At 40.8% G+C, this 16,009-nt stretch overlaps 1 protein-coding gene across 1 annotated transcript in view; it reads left to right on the top strand.

Moving 5' to 3' along the window:
* The window catches only part of LOC137371994 (mast/stem cell growth factor receptor Kit-like), a 103,715-nt gene extending 88,209 nt beyond the window's left edge, over positions 1–15,506 (top strand). Inside the window, exons 20-21 of the mRNA XM_068035225.1 lie at positions 4,239–4,344; positions 11,258–15,506. Coding sequence (XP_067891326.1) covers positions 4,239–4,344; positions 11,258–11,416 — 265 coding nt within the window. The 3' untranslated portion in view covers positions 11,417–15,506. The remainder of the gene's footprint in view (positions 1–4,238; positions 4,345–11,257) is intronic.
* The last annotated feature ends 503 nt before the right edge of the window (positions 15,507–16,009 follow it).

Genomic DNA, 16,009 nt, shown 5'->3' with positions numbered 1-16,009 from the left:
GAAAGGTACAGCAATAGTTATGGGGGATTTTAACCTACATATAAACTGGAAAAATCAGATGGGCAGAGGTAGGCTAGATGAGGAGTACATAGAATGTTTTTGGGATAATTTCTTGGAACGATATGTTCTGGATCAACCAGAGAGCAGGCTACATTAGACTTGGTATTGTGCAACGAGATAGGATTAATTAATGACCTCATAGTTAAGGTATCCCAAAGTAGCAGTGATCATAATATGATTGAATTTTACATTCAGTTTAAGGGAGAGAAGAGTGGGTCCAAGACTAGTATTTTAAAGTTAAATAAGGGCAATTATGAGGGTATGAAAAGAGAGCTATCTAAAGTGAACTGGCAAATCAGGTTAAGGGATAGGTCTATAGAGATGCAGTGGCAGACATTTAAGGGGATATTTCAGAATACACCGAATAGATACATTTCAACGAGAAAGAAAAATTCCAAGGGTGGGACCTGCCATCCGTGGTTAACTAAAACAGTTAAAGATAGTATTGTACTTAAAGAAAAAGCTGATAATTGTGCAAAGATGGGAGGCAGGTCAGAAGATTGGACAGAATATAAAAAACAGTAAAGGATGACTAAAAGATTGATAAGGCAGGTAAAATTAGAATACGAGAGAAAGCTAGCTAGAAATATAAAGACAGTAAGAGTTTCTATCGATATTTTAAAAAGAAATGAGTTAACAAAGTGATCTTTGGTCCTATAGAAAGTGAGTCTGGGAAATTAATAATGCATAATAAGGAGATGGCAGGTGAACTGAACAGATATTTTGCATCAGTCTTCACTATAGAGGATACAAGTAACATCCCAGTATTAGCTGTAAATCAGGAAATGGAAGGGAGAGAGGAACTCAAGAAAATTCCAATCACCAGGGAAGTGGTACTGAACAAGTTGTTGGAGCTGCGGGTTGACAAGTCCCCGGGTCCTGATGGACTTCATCCCAGGGTGTTAAAAGAAGTGGCTAGTGAGATAATTGATGCATTAGTTTTAATTTTCCAAAATTCCCTAGATTCAGGGATGGTTCCGTTAGATTGGAAAATAGCGAAAATAACCCCTTTATTCAAAAAGGGAAGGAGACAGAAAGCAGGAAACTACAGGCCAGTTAGCTTAACATCTGTCTTAGAGAAAATGTTAGAAGCTTTATTAAAGATGTTATAGCAGGGCATTTAGAAAAATTCAAGGTCATCAGGCAGAGTCAACATGGTTTTGTGAAAGGGAAATCATGTTTAACCAATTTATTGGAGTTCTTTGAGGGAGTTACATGTGCAGTGGCTAAAGAGGAACTGGTGGGTTTATCGTTCTTAGATTTCCAGAAGGCATTTGATAAGGTGCGACATCAATGGTTTTTGCAGAAAATAAAAGCTCAAGGTGTAGGGGGGTAACATATTGGCATGGATAGAAAATTGGTTAGCTGACAGGAAACAAAGAGTAGGCAAAATGGGTCATTTTCTGGTTGGCAAGATATAATAAGTGGTGTGCCACAGGGATTGGTGTTAGGACCTCAACTTTTTAAAATTTATAGAAATGACTTAGATGAAGGGACTGAAGGTAGGGTTGCTAAATTTGCTGATGACACAAAGATAGGTAGGAAAGTAACTTGTGAAGAGGACATAAAGAGGCTACAAAGGGATATAGATAGGTTAAGTGGGTGGGCAAAGTCCTGGAAAATGGAGTATAATGTGGGAAAGTGGGAAATTGACCACTTTGGCAGGAAGAATAAAATGAAGCATATTATCTAAATGGTGAGAGATTGCAGAGCTCTGAGATGCAGAGGGATCTGGGTGTATTAGTGCATGAATCGCAAAAGGTTAGTATGCAGATTCAGCACGTAATTAAGAAAGCTAATAGAATGTTATTGTTTATCGTGAGGGGAATTGAATACAAAAGTAGGGGGGTTATGCTTCAGCTATACAGGGCATTGGTGAGACCACATCTGGAGTACTGTGTACAGTACTGGTCTCCTTATTTAAGGAAGGATATAAATGCATTGGAGGCAGTACAGAGGTTTACTAGACTAATACCTGGAATGGGGGGGACTCTCTTATGAGAAAAGGTTGGACACGCTAGGCTTGTATCTGCTGGAATTTAGAAGAGTAAGAGGCAACCCGATTGAAACATATAAGATCCTGCGAGGTCTTGACAGGGTGGATGTGGAAAGGATGTATTCCCTTGTGGGAGAATCTAGAACTAGGGGTCACTATTTAAAAATAAGGTGTCGCCCATTTAAGACAGAGATGAGGAGCAATTTTTTTTTCCAGAGGGTCATGAGTCTTTGGAATTCTCTTCCTCAAAAGGCAGTGGAAGCAGAGTCTTTGAATATTTTTAAGGCAGAGGTAGCTAGATTCTTGATAAGCAAGGGGGTGGAAGGTTATCGGGGGTAGGTGGAAATGTGAAGTAATCAGTTCAGCCATGAAGTTATTGAATGGCAGAGCATGCTTGAAGGGCTGAGTGGTCGACTCCTGCTCCTAATTCGTATGTTTGTATGTTCATATGACATTCTTGACCCTGGCAGCAGGGAGACAACATACCATCCTGTATTCACATTTGCACCTGCAGATATGCCTGTCTGTTCCCCTAACTATAGAATCTCCTATCATTATTGCTTTTTCAATGTTCCTCCTGTCTCATGTATAGCTGAACCACCTGTGGTGCTGTGGACCTGGCTTTGCCTGCACTCCTCAGAAGAGCTGCCACTATCACCAGTATTCAGAACTTAGAGAGTGAGATCCACTCAGGGGACACCTACACTACCTGTTTGGTCCTCAATGACTGCCTGGTGGTCACCTATTCCCTCTCTACCTGCATACCATTAAGCTGTGGAGTGACCACGTCAATAAATGTTCTATCCACGAAACTCTCCACCTTGCGGATGCGGCGCAATGACGCCAGTTGCTGCTTAAGCTCTAAAACCCGGAACCCGAGCTCCTCCACCTGATGACACTTCCTGCACATGTTGTCCAGGATGCAGGAAGCATCCTGAAGTTCCCACAAGGAACAACATGTACACTCCGCAGGAATGAGATGTTGTGCCATGCCTCTATTTATTAGACTATTAACTGACTTAATAGAAATAAACTTAAGACTGAAATAAATACTCACCAGCTACTCACCAATCAGCCGCTTCCCTTGTGCTGACGTCACTTTATTTTATAGGGAGGTTGACTTAAATGTTTTTACTTAGCTGTTATTATCTATACATCTCGGATTTTAATTTGCCAAAACATTCAGAACCGTTTAATGTTACTATCGCTTGTTATTTAATTTCAACTTTATTCCCTGGATCTGATCAATCATTTGAACACTGATTGTAATTATGTGATAAATTAACAAATTGGCATTTGTTTTTATGCTATTTAAGTGATGCAGTCTTATTTTATAGTTGATTCATTTAAATTAAACTAAATGTTTACCAGTTAAACCATTCCACCTGACTCCTTTCTCTAGAAAAGTGAATGCTGGGGGAAATGACCTGATAGAGGTCTTAAAGATTTTGAAAGTTTATGATAGGGTTGACAGAGTAGGCAGGGAGAACATGTTTCCACTTTTTGGGGGAGACCAAAACCAGAGGCCATCAATATAAGAGAATCACTAATAAATCCAATGTGGAATTCAGGAGAAACTTCTCTACCCAAAGAGTGGTAGGATAGTGGAACATGTTACCACAAGGAGGAGTTGAGACAAATAATATAGATGCCTGTAAGGAGAAGCTAGTTAAACACATGAGGGAGAAAGGAATAGAAGGATATGCTGCTAGGGTTAGATGAAGAGGGGTGGAAGGAGGCTCATGTACATCATACACACCACCATAGACTCGTTGAGCCAATTGGCCTGCTTCTGTGCTGTAGACCCAATGTAATTGATGTAATTCGATGAGCTCTGAGAACAGGTCACATAACTTCCTTTTGGCAAATAGTTGGTAATCTGTCAAAATCAGGACAACACGAGCGAAAAAAAATCATGCTAAATACTTTAGTCATAAAAAGAAATAAAAACCCTCTAGCTTTTTCCCTTCTGACCTTTCTTGGAAAACTTTTCATCATTTATTAATCAATTGAAGTTTTTTTCTCTCAAGATTCAAGAGTTAACATCTAAAGAAATGGAACACCATAGTAAAAACTTCCCTTATGTTTTGTGCAAAAGGTTGAGTTACACCAACTACTGTTTTTCATGAAATTGATTCCCCTTTTATTTTGCTGTTAACTCAGTCATATTTCAATCCTATAGGTATGAAGTCATGAAAGCTTGCTGGGATTCTGATGCTTTAAGAAGACCTACGTTTGAGCAAGTAGTAGAGATGATTGAAGAGCAGCTGTCAGACACCTCAAAACATGTAAGCAGCAGAGTTTGTGGGTCCAGCACTGTGGTGGCGACAATATGTGTGGGCAGATATGACCCAGAGTGGTTGGTTATTTCCTGAATGTGGTAGCTGCTAGATATGTCTAGCCACAGCCTGTTGTGGAACTCTGCAATCAACAGTAAATTAAAGTTACAATTTCAAATTGCTTAAACAAAACCAACAATTTCAAGCTAAAAACAAAAGGTGAAAATTCACAGTGAATTAACAGCTCCAGATCATTACGATGTGAAAAGGGGCTTCTCAGTCTCAAACACTGCAACAATCATTGGCTTTTCTTGTCTCATAGATTATGTGTTTTGAAATGCATCCTGCTTTCAGTCCGAGGCTGCTGGTGTAAGTACAACAGCCATTTGTATATTGGCCTTGTAGTCAATCTTAAGCTAACTGTTAAGTAATGTATGACCTGCATCACTTGAGACAGAGGGTCCAATGTTAATCTGAAGGTGGCTTCTGAGTCAGGGTGGGTGGTGGAGGGATTGCGGTGGAATTGTGTAGTTCAATTCAGCAACTCTGAGTCTGCAATCTCAAAACTGAATTGAAGCAACTCATTTTGATCCGGGTTTCACATTTCCAAACTGCACACTGTGCATGATGCAAGCCCAAATGAAACGCTCTCAGATGGACAACGTACAGATGGAAATTGAATGTGTTCATGATGGATGCTGCCTAGAGAGCAAGGGCAGCCCCAAATTTAATAAAGCATCACTGGAATTACTGCTGGGTTCAGGACAGAGCTGAAGGAACGTACTTTTCCATAGCAGTATGAGGAAGAAACCTGCGACTGTCACCAAGAAGGTATGGTGAGAGGTAGTTGAGGAAGTGAGCAGCAGCGGCGTTGTCCCCAGGTCATGAATGCAAAGTACGAAGCAGTTTAGTGAACTTAGCAGGTCAAGAAAAGTGAGTACATTTGCTGATTCAACTACATCCTGTCCTTTAAGCCCCCAACTCACTCCATAGTGCTAAGTGATCTCCATTACTTCCCTCCTCACACCCAATCAACAAATAGCCTTCACTTTCTGTGCATTTCATCATCTCCCTATTTATCCATCCACTGTTGCTACTCACTGCAATCCTTATACACTGTGACGCAGATGTCTCATAGGCACCATCATTGAATGCACTGCATCCACCTGACCTTCACTCGCTCACAGGTCTATTTTTCTTCTTATCGTAGGAGAGAGAACAAAACAAAAGGAAGGCGGAGAGGACTGGAGGTGGACTTCACAAATAGTTTAGCTAACAGATGCAGAGGAGGATGCCCTGGAGACAAGTGGCACATCTGTGTCCCTCTCAGTCAGAAATGGAGAAACAGGGAACTCACAGATAGCTGGTGACAGAATTAAAATATCTCTGACACACACACATCCCTTCCTTTGGCTTCCAGGGCCATCACATGTAGCAATTGTTGCAGGACATCCATGAGGATGATTCCTTAGGACCCTCAATCCTTCTGTGTACACTTTTGGAGGACATACAGCTCAGCACCAGCACAGATACTCAGACATTGATGGATTCACTTAGACATTTTGGGTTTTCATCTGGTGAGTTACACCTCACAAGTGAACAAGAGAATAGAATGATGGCAGGGACAGCTGCGGAGAGTCTGCGTTGTGGTCATTATCCTCTTCAAACTCTGCTCAGCTGGACAGGGATAGGATGGAGGAGTCCAACTCGATCACTAGTGGATTGATGGTTCAGGGAATTGAAAGAATGTTGCTATGGAGAGAGTGCCCGCCTCCATAGTGCTTCAAGCATGGCTTTGAAATGAGTCCATGCAGGCTGTGACCAGGGCTGTGCAGGAGATGTCTGCTGCCTTAAACAGGATGACTGATACCTTGTCTGTGGCCTTACAATGCATCATTGACTTCCACCAAGCCTGACAACAGCAGAGTGGTCGGAATGATGTGACGCTGCCCAGGAGAGGGATGATGGCGAAAGGGGACATGGAAGTGGGACTCCACTCAAAGCACTTTCTCTTCTTAGCCACTGTCACCCTCAGCCAGTGTCCAACATGTTGCCTCATCACCCGACGGCTGAGTCTGCCCCCACACAGGCACAGGTGGAGCAGTCTTTGGCAGAGTTCTCAGGGGCTCCAAAACCCATAGGCCAAAAGCATCTCAACAGTCAGGGCAGGGATCTGAGCACCCTGTCTCTACCTTTGCTGAAGCCGCATGGGATGCACCTTGCAGAGGCATTAAGAAGCTTAATTTCGAGAAATTGTAAATCATCAAGAGTACGTTCATGGGTCTTTGACAAAATGTTTTTTGTTAAGTCTATTTTTTAAATAATTCCTCTTAAAATTTATTGATTAACACCACTTCCACGTCTTTACTATTATTGAGTGCCAAATGTCAACTGGCTGTTTCACTTGTTGCATGATGAGATTGAATACATAACGGAACCCATTGGGTGAATGCGCAAAGGGTGGATCAGTGGTTGAAGGACTGGTTAGTGCAAAGGGAGGGGAAGGTGGGTGGTCCTCGTGATGGGAGCAGACTGCATGATTTCATTTCTTGTGTTTTACACTGGGGGAACCTTTACGATATTAAAGCGTCCCTGGCATCCAGACAGCAATGTAAATGGCTGGTCTAGCAATGTGTGCCCCATCTTCATCCTCCTCCTCCTCCTCCTTTTCTTCAGCCAAAGATGAGTGATGATCTGCATTATCCTCCTCTGCCTTTTAACTTCTCTGCTGTGCAGTGTTGTGCAGGATGCAGCACATCATTATTGCTCTGGACACTTTTGTTGGCGAGCACTGAAGGGTGCCTCCAGACCCATCTGGACACCCAAAGCACATCTTTGAGATTCCAGTGGTTTGCTCTATGACACACCTGGTGGTCAGGTGGCTCTTGTCGTAATGTTCCTGCGCCCTCATTGCTGGGGTTCTTTATAGGTGTCATGAGCTAAGTTTGAAGTGGGTATTCCACGTTTCCTACAAGTCAGACCTTAAATCTGCTTTCTGGAATGAAAAAGTCTAGAATTTTGGACTGCTGAGTATGAATGCATGATGCCAGCTCCCAGGGAATCTGGTAAAGACTTGCACGAACTTCTTCGAGTGGATGCACACCAGCTGCGCATTGATGGAATGTGGTTTATAAAAAGATCTGGTTGCTGTGTATTGGCATGTATGTGTAATCAATGGCAACCTGTACCTGTGGATATTCAGCCAAAGAGGTGAATATTTTTTCATTCATTTGGGGGATATAGGCATTGCTGGCGAGACCAGCATTTATTGCCCATCCCTCATTGCCCTTGAGAAGATGGTGGTGAGCTGCCTTCTTGAACCGCTGCAATCCATGTGGGGTAGGTGCACCAACAGTGCTGTTAGGAAAGGAGTTCCAGTATTTTGACCCAGTGACAGTAAAGGAATGGTGTGCTGTGGATAAAGGGGAACCGGTGGATGTATTGTACTTAGATTTCCAGAAGGCATTTGATAAGGTGCCACATCAAAGGATTTTGCAGAAAATAAAAGCTCATGGTGTAGGGGTAACATATTGGCATGGATAGAAGATTGGTTAGCTAACAGGAAACAAAGAGTAGGCATAAATGGGTCATTTTCTGGTTGGTAAGATGTAACGAGTGGTGTGCCACAGGCCTCAACTTTTTACAATTTATAGAAATGACTTAGATGAAGGGACCAAAGGTATGGTAGCTAAATTTGCTGATGAGACAAAGATAGGTAGGAAAGTAACTTGTGAAGAGGACATAAGGAGGCTACAAAAGGATATAGATAGGTTGTGAGTGGGCAAAGACCTGGCAAATGGAGTATAATGTGGGAAAGTGTGAAACTGTCCACTTTGGCAGGAAGAATAAAAAAGAAGTATATTATCTAAATGGTGCGAGATTGCTGAGCTCTGAGATGCAGAGGGATCTGGGTGTCCAAGTGCATGAATCGCAAAAGGTTAGTATGCAGGTACAGCACGTACTTAAGAAAGCTAATATAATGTTATCATTTATTGTGAGGGGAATTGAATACAAAAGTAGGGAGGTTATGCTTCAGTTATACAGGGCATTGGTGAGACCACATCTAGAGTACCGTGTACAGTTTTGGTCTCCTTATTTAAGGAAGGATGTAAATGCATTGGAGGCAGTACAGAGGTTTCCTAGACTAATACCTGGAATAGGTCGCCTGATATATGAGGAAAAATTAGACAGGCTAGGCTTGTATCTGATGGAATTTAGAAGAGTAAGAGGTGACTTTATTGAAACATGTAAGATCCTGAGGGGTCTTGACAGGGTGGATTTGGAAAGGATGTTTCCCCTTGTGGGAGAATCTCAAACTAAGAGTCACTGTTTAAAAATAAGGGGTCGCCCATTTAAGACAGAGATGAGGAGAAATGCTTTTCTCTCAGAGGGTCGTGAGTCTTTGGAATTCTCTTCCTCAAAAGGCAGTGGAAGCAGAGTCTTTGAATATTTTTAAGGCAGAGGTAGATAGATTCTTGATAAGCAAGGGGGTGGAAGGTTATCGGGGTAGGTGGAAATGTTGAGAAATCAGTTCAGCGGAGCATGCTTGAAGGGTCAAGTGGCCTACTCCTGCTCCTATTTCGTATGTTCGTATGTGTGTGGCTTGGAGGGGAACTTACAGGTGGTGGAGTTGCCATGTGTCTGCTGCCCTTGTCCTTCTAGGTGGTACAGGTCACAGGTTTGGAAGGTGCTGTCAAAGGAGCCTTGGTGAGTTGCTGCAGTGCATCTTGTATATGGTACATACTGCTGCCACCGTCTGTCAGTGGTGGATGGAGTGAATGTTGAAGGTGGTGGATGGGGTGCCAATCAAGCAGGCTGCTTTGTCCTGGATGGTGTTGAGCTTCTTGAATGTTGTTGGAGCCGCACTCATCCAGGCAAGTGAAGAGTGTTCTATCACACTCCTGACTTGTGCCTTGTGGATGGTGGACAGGCATTGGAGAGACTGGAGGTGAGTTGCTCACTGCAGAATTCCCAGCCTATGACCGGCACTTGCAGCCATAGCATTTATGTGGCTGGTCCAGTTCTGTTTCTGATCAATGGTAACCCCCAGGATGTTGATAGTGGGGGATTCAGCAATGGTAATGCCATTGAATGTCAAGGGGAGATAGTTTGATTCTCTCTTGTTTAAGATGGTGATTGCCTGGCACTTATGTGGCGCGAATGTTACTTGCCACTTATCAGCCCAAGCCTAAATGTTGTCCAGATTTTGCTGCATATGGACATAGGCTCCTTATGCGGAGTCATGAATGGTCCTGAACATTGTGCATTCATCAGTGAACATCCCCACTTATGACCTTATGATGGAAGGAAGGTCATTGATGGAGTAGCTGAAGATGGTTGGGCCTAGGACAATACCCTGAGGAACTCCTGCAGTTATGTCCTGGGACTGAGATGATTGACCTCCAACAACCACAGCCACCTTTCTTTGTGTTAGGTATGACTCCAACCAACAGAGAGTTTTTCCCCTGATTCCCATTGACTCAAGTTTTGCTTGGGCTCCTTGATGCCATACTCTGTCAAATGCTGCCTTGATGTCAAGGGCTGTCACTCTCACCTCACCTCTGAGGTGCCTGCTGAGTGCCTAGTCACTCTGGCTATTGTCACAAGAGCAGTTTACATAACTCCCAAACTTGGCAAACAATCCATCCATCTGCCTTATGCATTTATGTGCAACCAACTGTGAAATCCTCGTGATGTCTCTGGTGGTGTCTTGGAAAAATTCAGAGTCAAAGATGTTAAGGGCAGTGGTGGCCTTCAGAACCACTGATAATGTGTGTCGACCAGGTCCACCAGGTCCAGCAGGGAGCAGATCTTCTTCTACGAGGCTTGATCTTCAAACAAATTTACGCACATTACAGTAATGTGACATTGTCCATTGCAAGCATGAAATTTGCAAGTTTCTCTGATTAATATTGTAATTATAAATAGACTTTGCAACAGGCACCTATGCATGATTTATGCATGATTCCATTTCTGACCCTGTCCTTTTAGAAGTCATCTATGCCATGACTGTGGCAGTTCACAGACTCTCAGAATTTTATATGCGGTGGAAATTGGTGCAGCAGGTTAGAATGTTGTACTATCACCATTGGAACCAGGATTCTACTATATTGCTGATTAGGTGATGTAAATCTAATTTTTCTCTGCCTGTAATGTTTCCAGGTCAACACAGTTCCTAGTTGGCACAAATCTAGACTGCAAAAGTGCTGAAAATTTGGCACTGGCACAAAATTAATGATATCACACAAACAGGCCATAAAGATGACTGGTGTGGAAAAGCAAGTATCGCACTGTTGTGGCAAGGAATGCACTCAGGCTGGACGGCTCATTCTTGGGGCACAGTAGCACAAACTTTTCCCTGTATCCAGCCATTCTTATTCCTGGTGAAAATGTATTTTGTTAACCACTGATGACATTTCTCACTTAATGACAGCATAAGTCAGCAACTGGCCACTGGATCACTGCAGTATTAAGTTGAGTAAGTATTATGAATACAGAAAGACAGATAACTTTAAATTCAGTTCAGTTTTTTTTCCCATGTTGATCTGAAAGCTGCAGGCCACTGAAGGTCAGTGCAATCATTAACAACCAAGGTGCCTCTTCTACTCATTCATCCTCGCAGGATTGGAACTGACAGTGCACTCACAGCAGGAGTTTAAAGAGATACCGGCAGATACTCGCAGACACACACACACAGACATTAAAAGGCTTTCCTGTGGGGCAAATATCCCCATAAAACCAATCAGTTCCCTGCCAGTATTTTCAAAATCAGCAGCTGAAACTGGAGCCAGAGTGACAAAAGTGGAATGAAATAGGCTAGTCAGTAGTATCCATGATTCTAATGTAAAAATAACGTCACATACAGCAGTTATACAAATACATGGTATCGACTGATGATCCATTTCCCTCCTTATTTTTACAGAAGTATTCCAACTTGGAGTCAAATTTTACCACCAGGCTGAAATTCTCTAGCCACTCCTCACGTCTTAATTCAGCTGGCAGCAGCAACGCATCTGACCAACCGCTGTTAATGAACGATGATGTCTTCTTTGAAGATGAAAACAAACAGATGCGAAATTGACCTTGAGCAAAGAAAAGTCCAAAATACTTACACCCTGCTGAAACTAATATACAGACAAATGACTGAATGTATATTTTATTAACATATAAGTTTTATGTTGGAATCATAAATCCACTTGGAAACTACTGTACCCTGGTTCTGTACCACCAATTTATATCCTCTGGGATAGTATACACCAGAGTGAATGTTTGTTACTGTTACAAGACTCTTTACAGATACGTAACACATCCTGACTTATTTAAAAAAATGCCATTTGAAATTTTATTTTTGAACTATATGCAATTGTCTTTATCATTTACTTTGTGCAACAAATAATTGCATCAAAGCAAGATTCCGTTGAACTAACTAATTTACCTGCTAAATAATAAATGAACAGACTGAATTAATGGGAAGCATTAAGCAACCAGCTAGTTCTTTAAGATGGATGGATCTGCACCAGCGATGAAATGGAACCCAAATGTCTCTCCCAACTGCCCAGCCTTTAATTTCTGCATTATATACATTTTTTTTGTATTCTAACATGTGTTGCTGAGTTGATCCAAGAGCTAATAAATGCCTCAGTTCATTGCTCAGTGTAACCATGTGGGTGAACAAAGAATGTGCCAAACTTCAGACATGACTTTTATCGACGTAGCCTTCAGAAGCAATGTTCATCAGCATTATTGTTAGAAAGACTTAATTATATATAAATAGCAATCCTGTGAGTCCAACCTGCTACTAGTTCATTGATAGCATGTACATATAATGCAGTTTTATTTAGCTGTCTGGCTCCAGCATGCAGTGAGAGATTCAAATGCTTAATTGGAAATCTTGCATCAATACAATAATTCAGAGGAATGGCAAACAAGCTAAACAAATACCCAAATCAGAACATCAGATATTCTCCGAGCATAAAATCTCACACACAAAGTTCTATGAAAGCAAAGTTACAGATTTACTGAGTAATACTGCAGGTTATGTATTGCTAGTATGAATATGGAAGGGGAAAATAAACTTTTATTCTCATAAAGCAAAAGGACAGCAATAATGCTATCATATTGTCCAGAGGCTGAAGATAATTGCGGAGACCGAAACTGGAATAGTAACTGAGCGCTTTGGAATCATTGAAACATTTTGCCTCCTTAAATAAGCTGTGCACAATTTGGAAAATAAATCAGGAATTCCTTTTCCAAGAATCTGACCAAATATCAATGCTGACAGCTGCCATTGTAGGTTGTCAAGCTCAACGAGGGATGAGAGTGAAGGATGGTATAAATCCTGTCAAGAGGACTTTGTTGACACAAATATTATCCTACACCATTAAAAAACAAAATTACATAACATATTTGCTGATATCCACTGAGGGTATTTGCTTGAGTGCAGAAATTAAACTTTAAAGCTCCTTTTTATACAATTTTCTGTAACAAGTGTGACCATACTGATTGTCTTTGATTAAGCTGTTATTATTTAGGAATGTTAGCTGGAAATCCAGTCAGCCAAACTTCTGTTTTGGATCAGTTACAAATACTTAATTTACTTGATTCTTTTTTTAACTGAACTCTATTTGACTGTATAAAAGCTGTAACTAAATTTCAATAAGCTAAACTTGTAAGGCTATAGTAGCTTAAGGGAAAAGTAATTGCAACACATGCATGTAGTGGAAAACTATTGCTGAATATATTAATACCATTGTACTGTTTGCATTTGCTTTAAGGCATTACTAAGTTCTCAGCAGTGCATTTTACTTACCCAGTGAGGAAAGTTGCACCATTGAATTGTAGAGTAATCACATTACAGGTCATTGCACTGATACCTGACGTATGCGATTGTCATATTTCTGAGGTTGGAAGCAAAAAACTTTTCATCAATAACCTTACAAAAATGAGATAAGTTATCCGAAACAGTAGAAGAGATTTAATCAGTTTTGTTTCTTGCTATTAAAATGAATGGATGGAAAATTCTGCAGTGTTCATTCACCTCCATGCCCAAAGTCCTTCCCAACAGGCAAAACCCCCTATCTGGAATACAAATTAATAAGATATTATATTCTTTATTTCAAACTTAATGGTTAAACTAAATGCAAATTCCCACATATGGGTGTGATGTTAAAACATGTGTATGAATGTGCATGATGTATGTTTTATGTTTACTGTTCATTGGACTATATTCAAGTAAAAGTGATAGACTTTAAAGATGAAAGTCCTCATGACAAATGCAGTTTAGAAAATGTTTGTTTCTAAACATGAAACATTGTATTCTTTATAAATATCAGTGCAACAAAGATTGGCCTGGCAGTTTGGACGTGGTAATCTCTGCACCTGAATGGTCAGGCCCAAGGCAACCCCGTTACAAAGCCTCCTGCCTCGTTTCTATGGAGCCAGTGAGCTGCAGAGAGATACTCAGCAAAGTGTAACTGCAAATTGTGTTGCTGTTTGTTTTACTTTTTTATTGACACAGGTGACCAGAAAAATATCATTTATACAATGAGTCTCATTATATTTCTCTTTACAGTGACTTCTTATTAAGTCAGTGGTATTGCAATATTCAAGCATTTTCAGGCAGCCTATGTTTCTAAAACTGGTGGCAATAGCATTTTTGGAAATTCTGCCACAGACCTGCCATTCCAGAGTGTTGCAGCCTGTTAATGATACCTTAAAATAATATATTGCAGAACCAGGCATCATTAGTAAATGATGTGAAAGTAAAGCATCTTGCAGGAGACTGCAGTGGTGAGCTTGCTCCTTTAAAGACCATTTTACAATGTCCTGCTTTAGTAAAGGATCCCTATTGCTTTTCCATATTTGTGTATGTAGTGATGATTGATTTAGATTACACGCAGTAAGAAAATACCCAAATTCCTAGTTTAGAAAAGATGTTGCATAAATTATTGTTGCGTAGAATTCAATTATGGGTGTGCTAATATGTTCAGAATCTTCTTTTGTGCAATACAATTTTGTTTTAATTAACACATTTTTCAAAAAAATATTGGCCCCTTATTTTAACAAAGATACTTAACTTCTTTGCTAAATAATAGCCAAAAAATGACTGATTTTTGCTGTAACATCACCCAACCTAAAGTTTTCAGACGAATTCTTTGAGGAAGATTTTATTGAAAGTATGAGGAAAGTTGCCTGAGATAAATGATGTTTACTACATATTATGGAAATTTGTCTCGGGCTCCAGTGTAAAGCAGACAATATTGAATCAGCCACCTGTTTTACATCCAGCCCAATTTTCTTTTTCGCTGATTCCATTGATCCAAGATGAATTTCACCACATGTATCCTTCTGTAACCTGATGACTACATTACCAACAGTACTATATGGCAGCTGCAGTGTTGGCATGTTTGCTTGAGCATTTTTACTAGGACCAGTGTAGCAGATTTTCCATTGACAGTTCTGGCTGACAATGTATATTATGCAAAATTAATATCCCTCAAACAGCCTGTAAATCAAAATGCAAACATTCAGATGTCCGCCAGGAGCTGTGGTGATTATTTGGCTCAGTGGTTTCCAGCATACCGTTTTTACTTTTTTTTGCTAGACATGAGCACTGACCTGCTGAGAGCCAGATTGCAGCTGTCTAAACTGAGTGGTGTGCACAGTGTGCAAACGTACAATAGTGTCAGGGAAAATTTGCAGTTAACTGATCTGAACCTCCACGGCCAGTTTCAGCAGCCCAAGACAAGCATGCAGTCAACTAGTAGCTGCGCCACCTACACTCTTTTAGGATAGCCTCCCTGGTCCGGAGCTCCAGTGATAGCTTCAGACCAGAGGAGTTAAAGATGGGGAGTAATCCTCACAGAAACCTATTTCAATGCTGCTCCTTGATGGAGCAATCAGTGTACCAGCAGGACAAAACTGCTCCCAGTTACTGCCAATAATAAGCTATGACCACTGCTCAAGTCTGGTGCCTGGTTAATGTTAGTCACTGTCAACAGAAATAAAAGTGTGACTGAAAGAAATATTTGCTTCTGTTGGATAATTTGACCTTTGTGTATATATTGTATATTGCATTTTTAAAACTTACACAATTACTGTATGCTTATACATGGTATAATTTGGAATATTGTTTTCACAGAAATGTTTAAATAAAGGATGCTGTTGTTGTGAAGGAAATATGTTGTATTCATTAAACATGCAGCTTTTGATAGACTAGTGTGCCGCAACTTTGTTGGTGTCACAGTATCCAATTTTACTGTACTCAGGTGTTGAAGCTAATATCAGGAAAGATCTCAGAACCCTTAGCGAGATTCCTCAGTACGTGCAGTCTCTGAGAAACAAACAGATGGCTTGTGTATTGACCAGTGGTTTATTTGCAGCTGTATGTTATGGAACTGATTTCAGTGACATCACATGACCTTGAGCTAATTCACTGACACCATTAAATATGTCCATTTATATAATTAAAAAAAAATCCTTGTGCCAGATATCGTTCCTTAAATCAGAGAGCTGATATACATTCCATTCCACTGATTATACTGAGGCTGCTATTGAACATGCTGCTGGCAGACATACAAGAGTAACTCACAGGGATTCATTTTTCCATTTTGTCACTATACAGTAGTGACCGGCCTCTGTTTGCTGAAATTCTTTGACAATATGGTACTGGACC

This window comes from Heterodontus francisci, chromosome 1 (genome assembly GCF_036365525.1).
Source record: "Heterodontus francisci isolate sHetFra1 chromosome 1, sHetFra1.hap1, whole genome shotgun sequence".
NCBI classification, from domain to species: domain Eukaryota; kingdom Metazoa; phylum Chordata; class Chondrichthyes; order Heterodontiformes; family Heterodontidae; genus Heterodontus; species Heterodontus francisci.
Note: the sequence above shows the minus strand (reverse complement) of the source record. Positions and strands in the feature narration are given on the sequence as shown.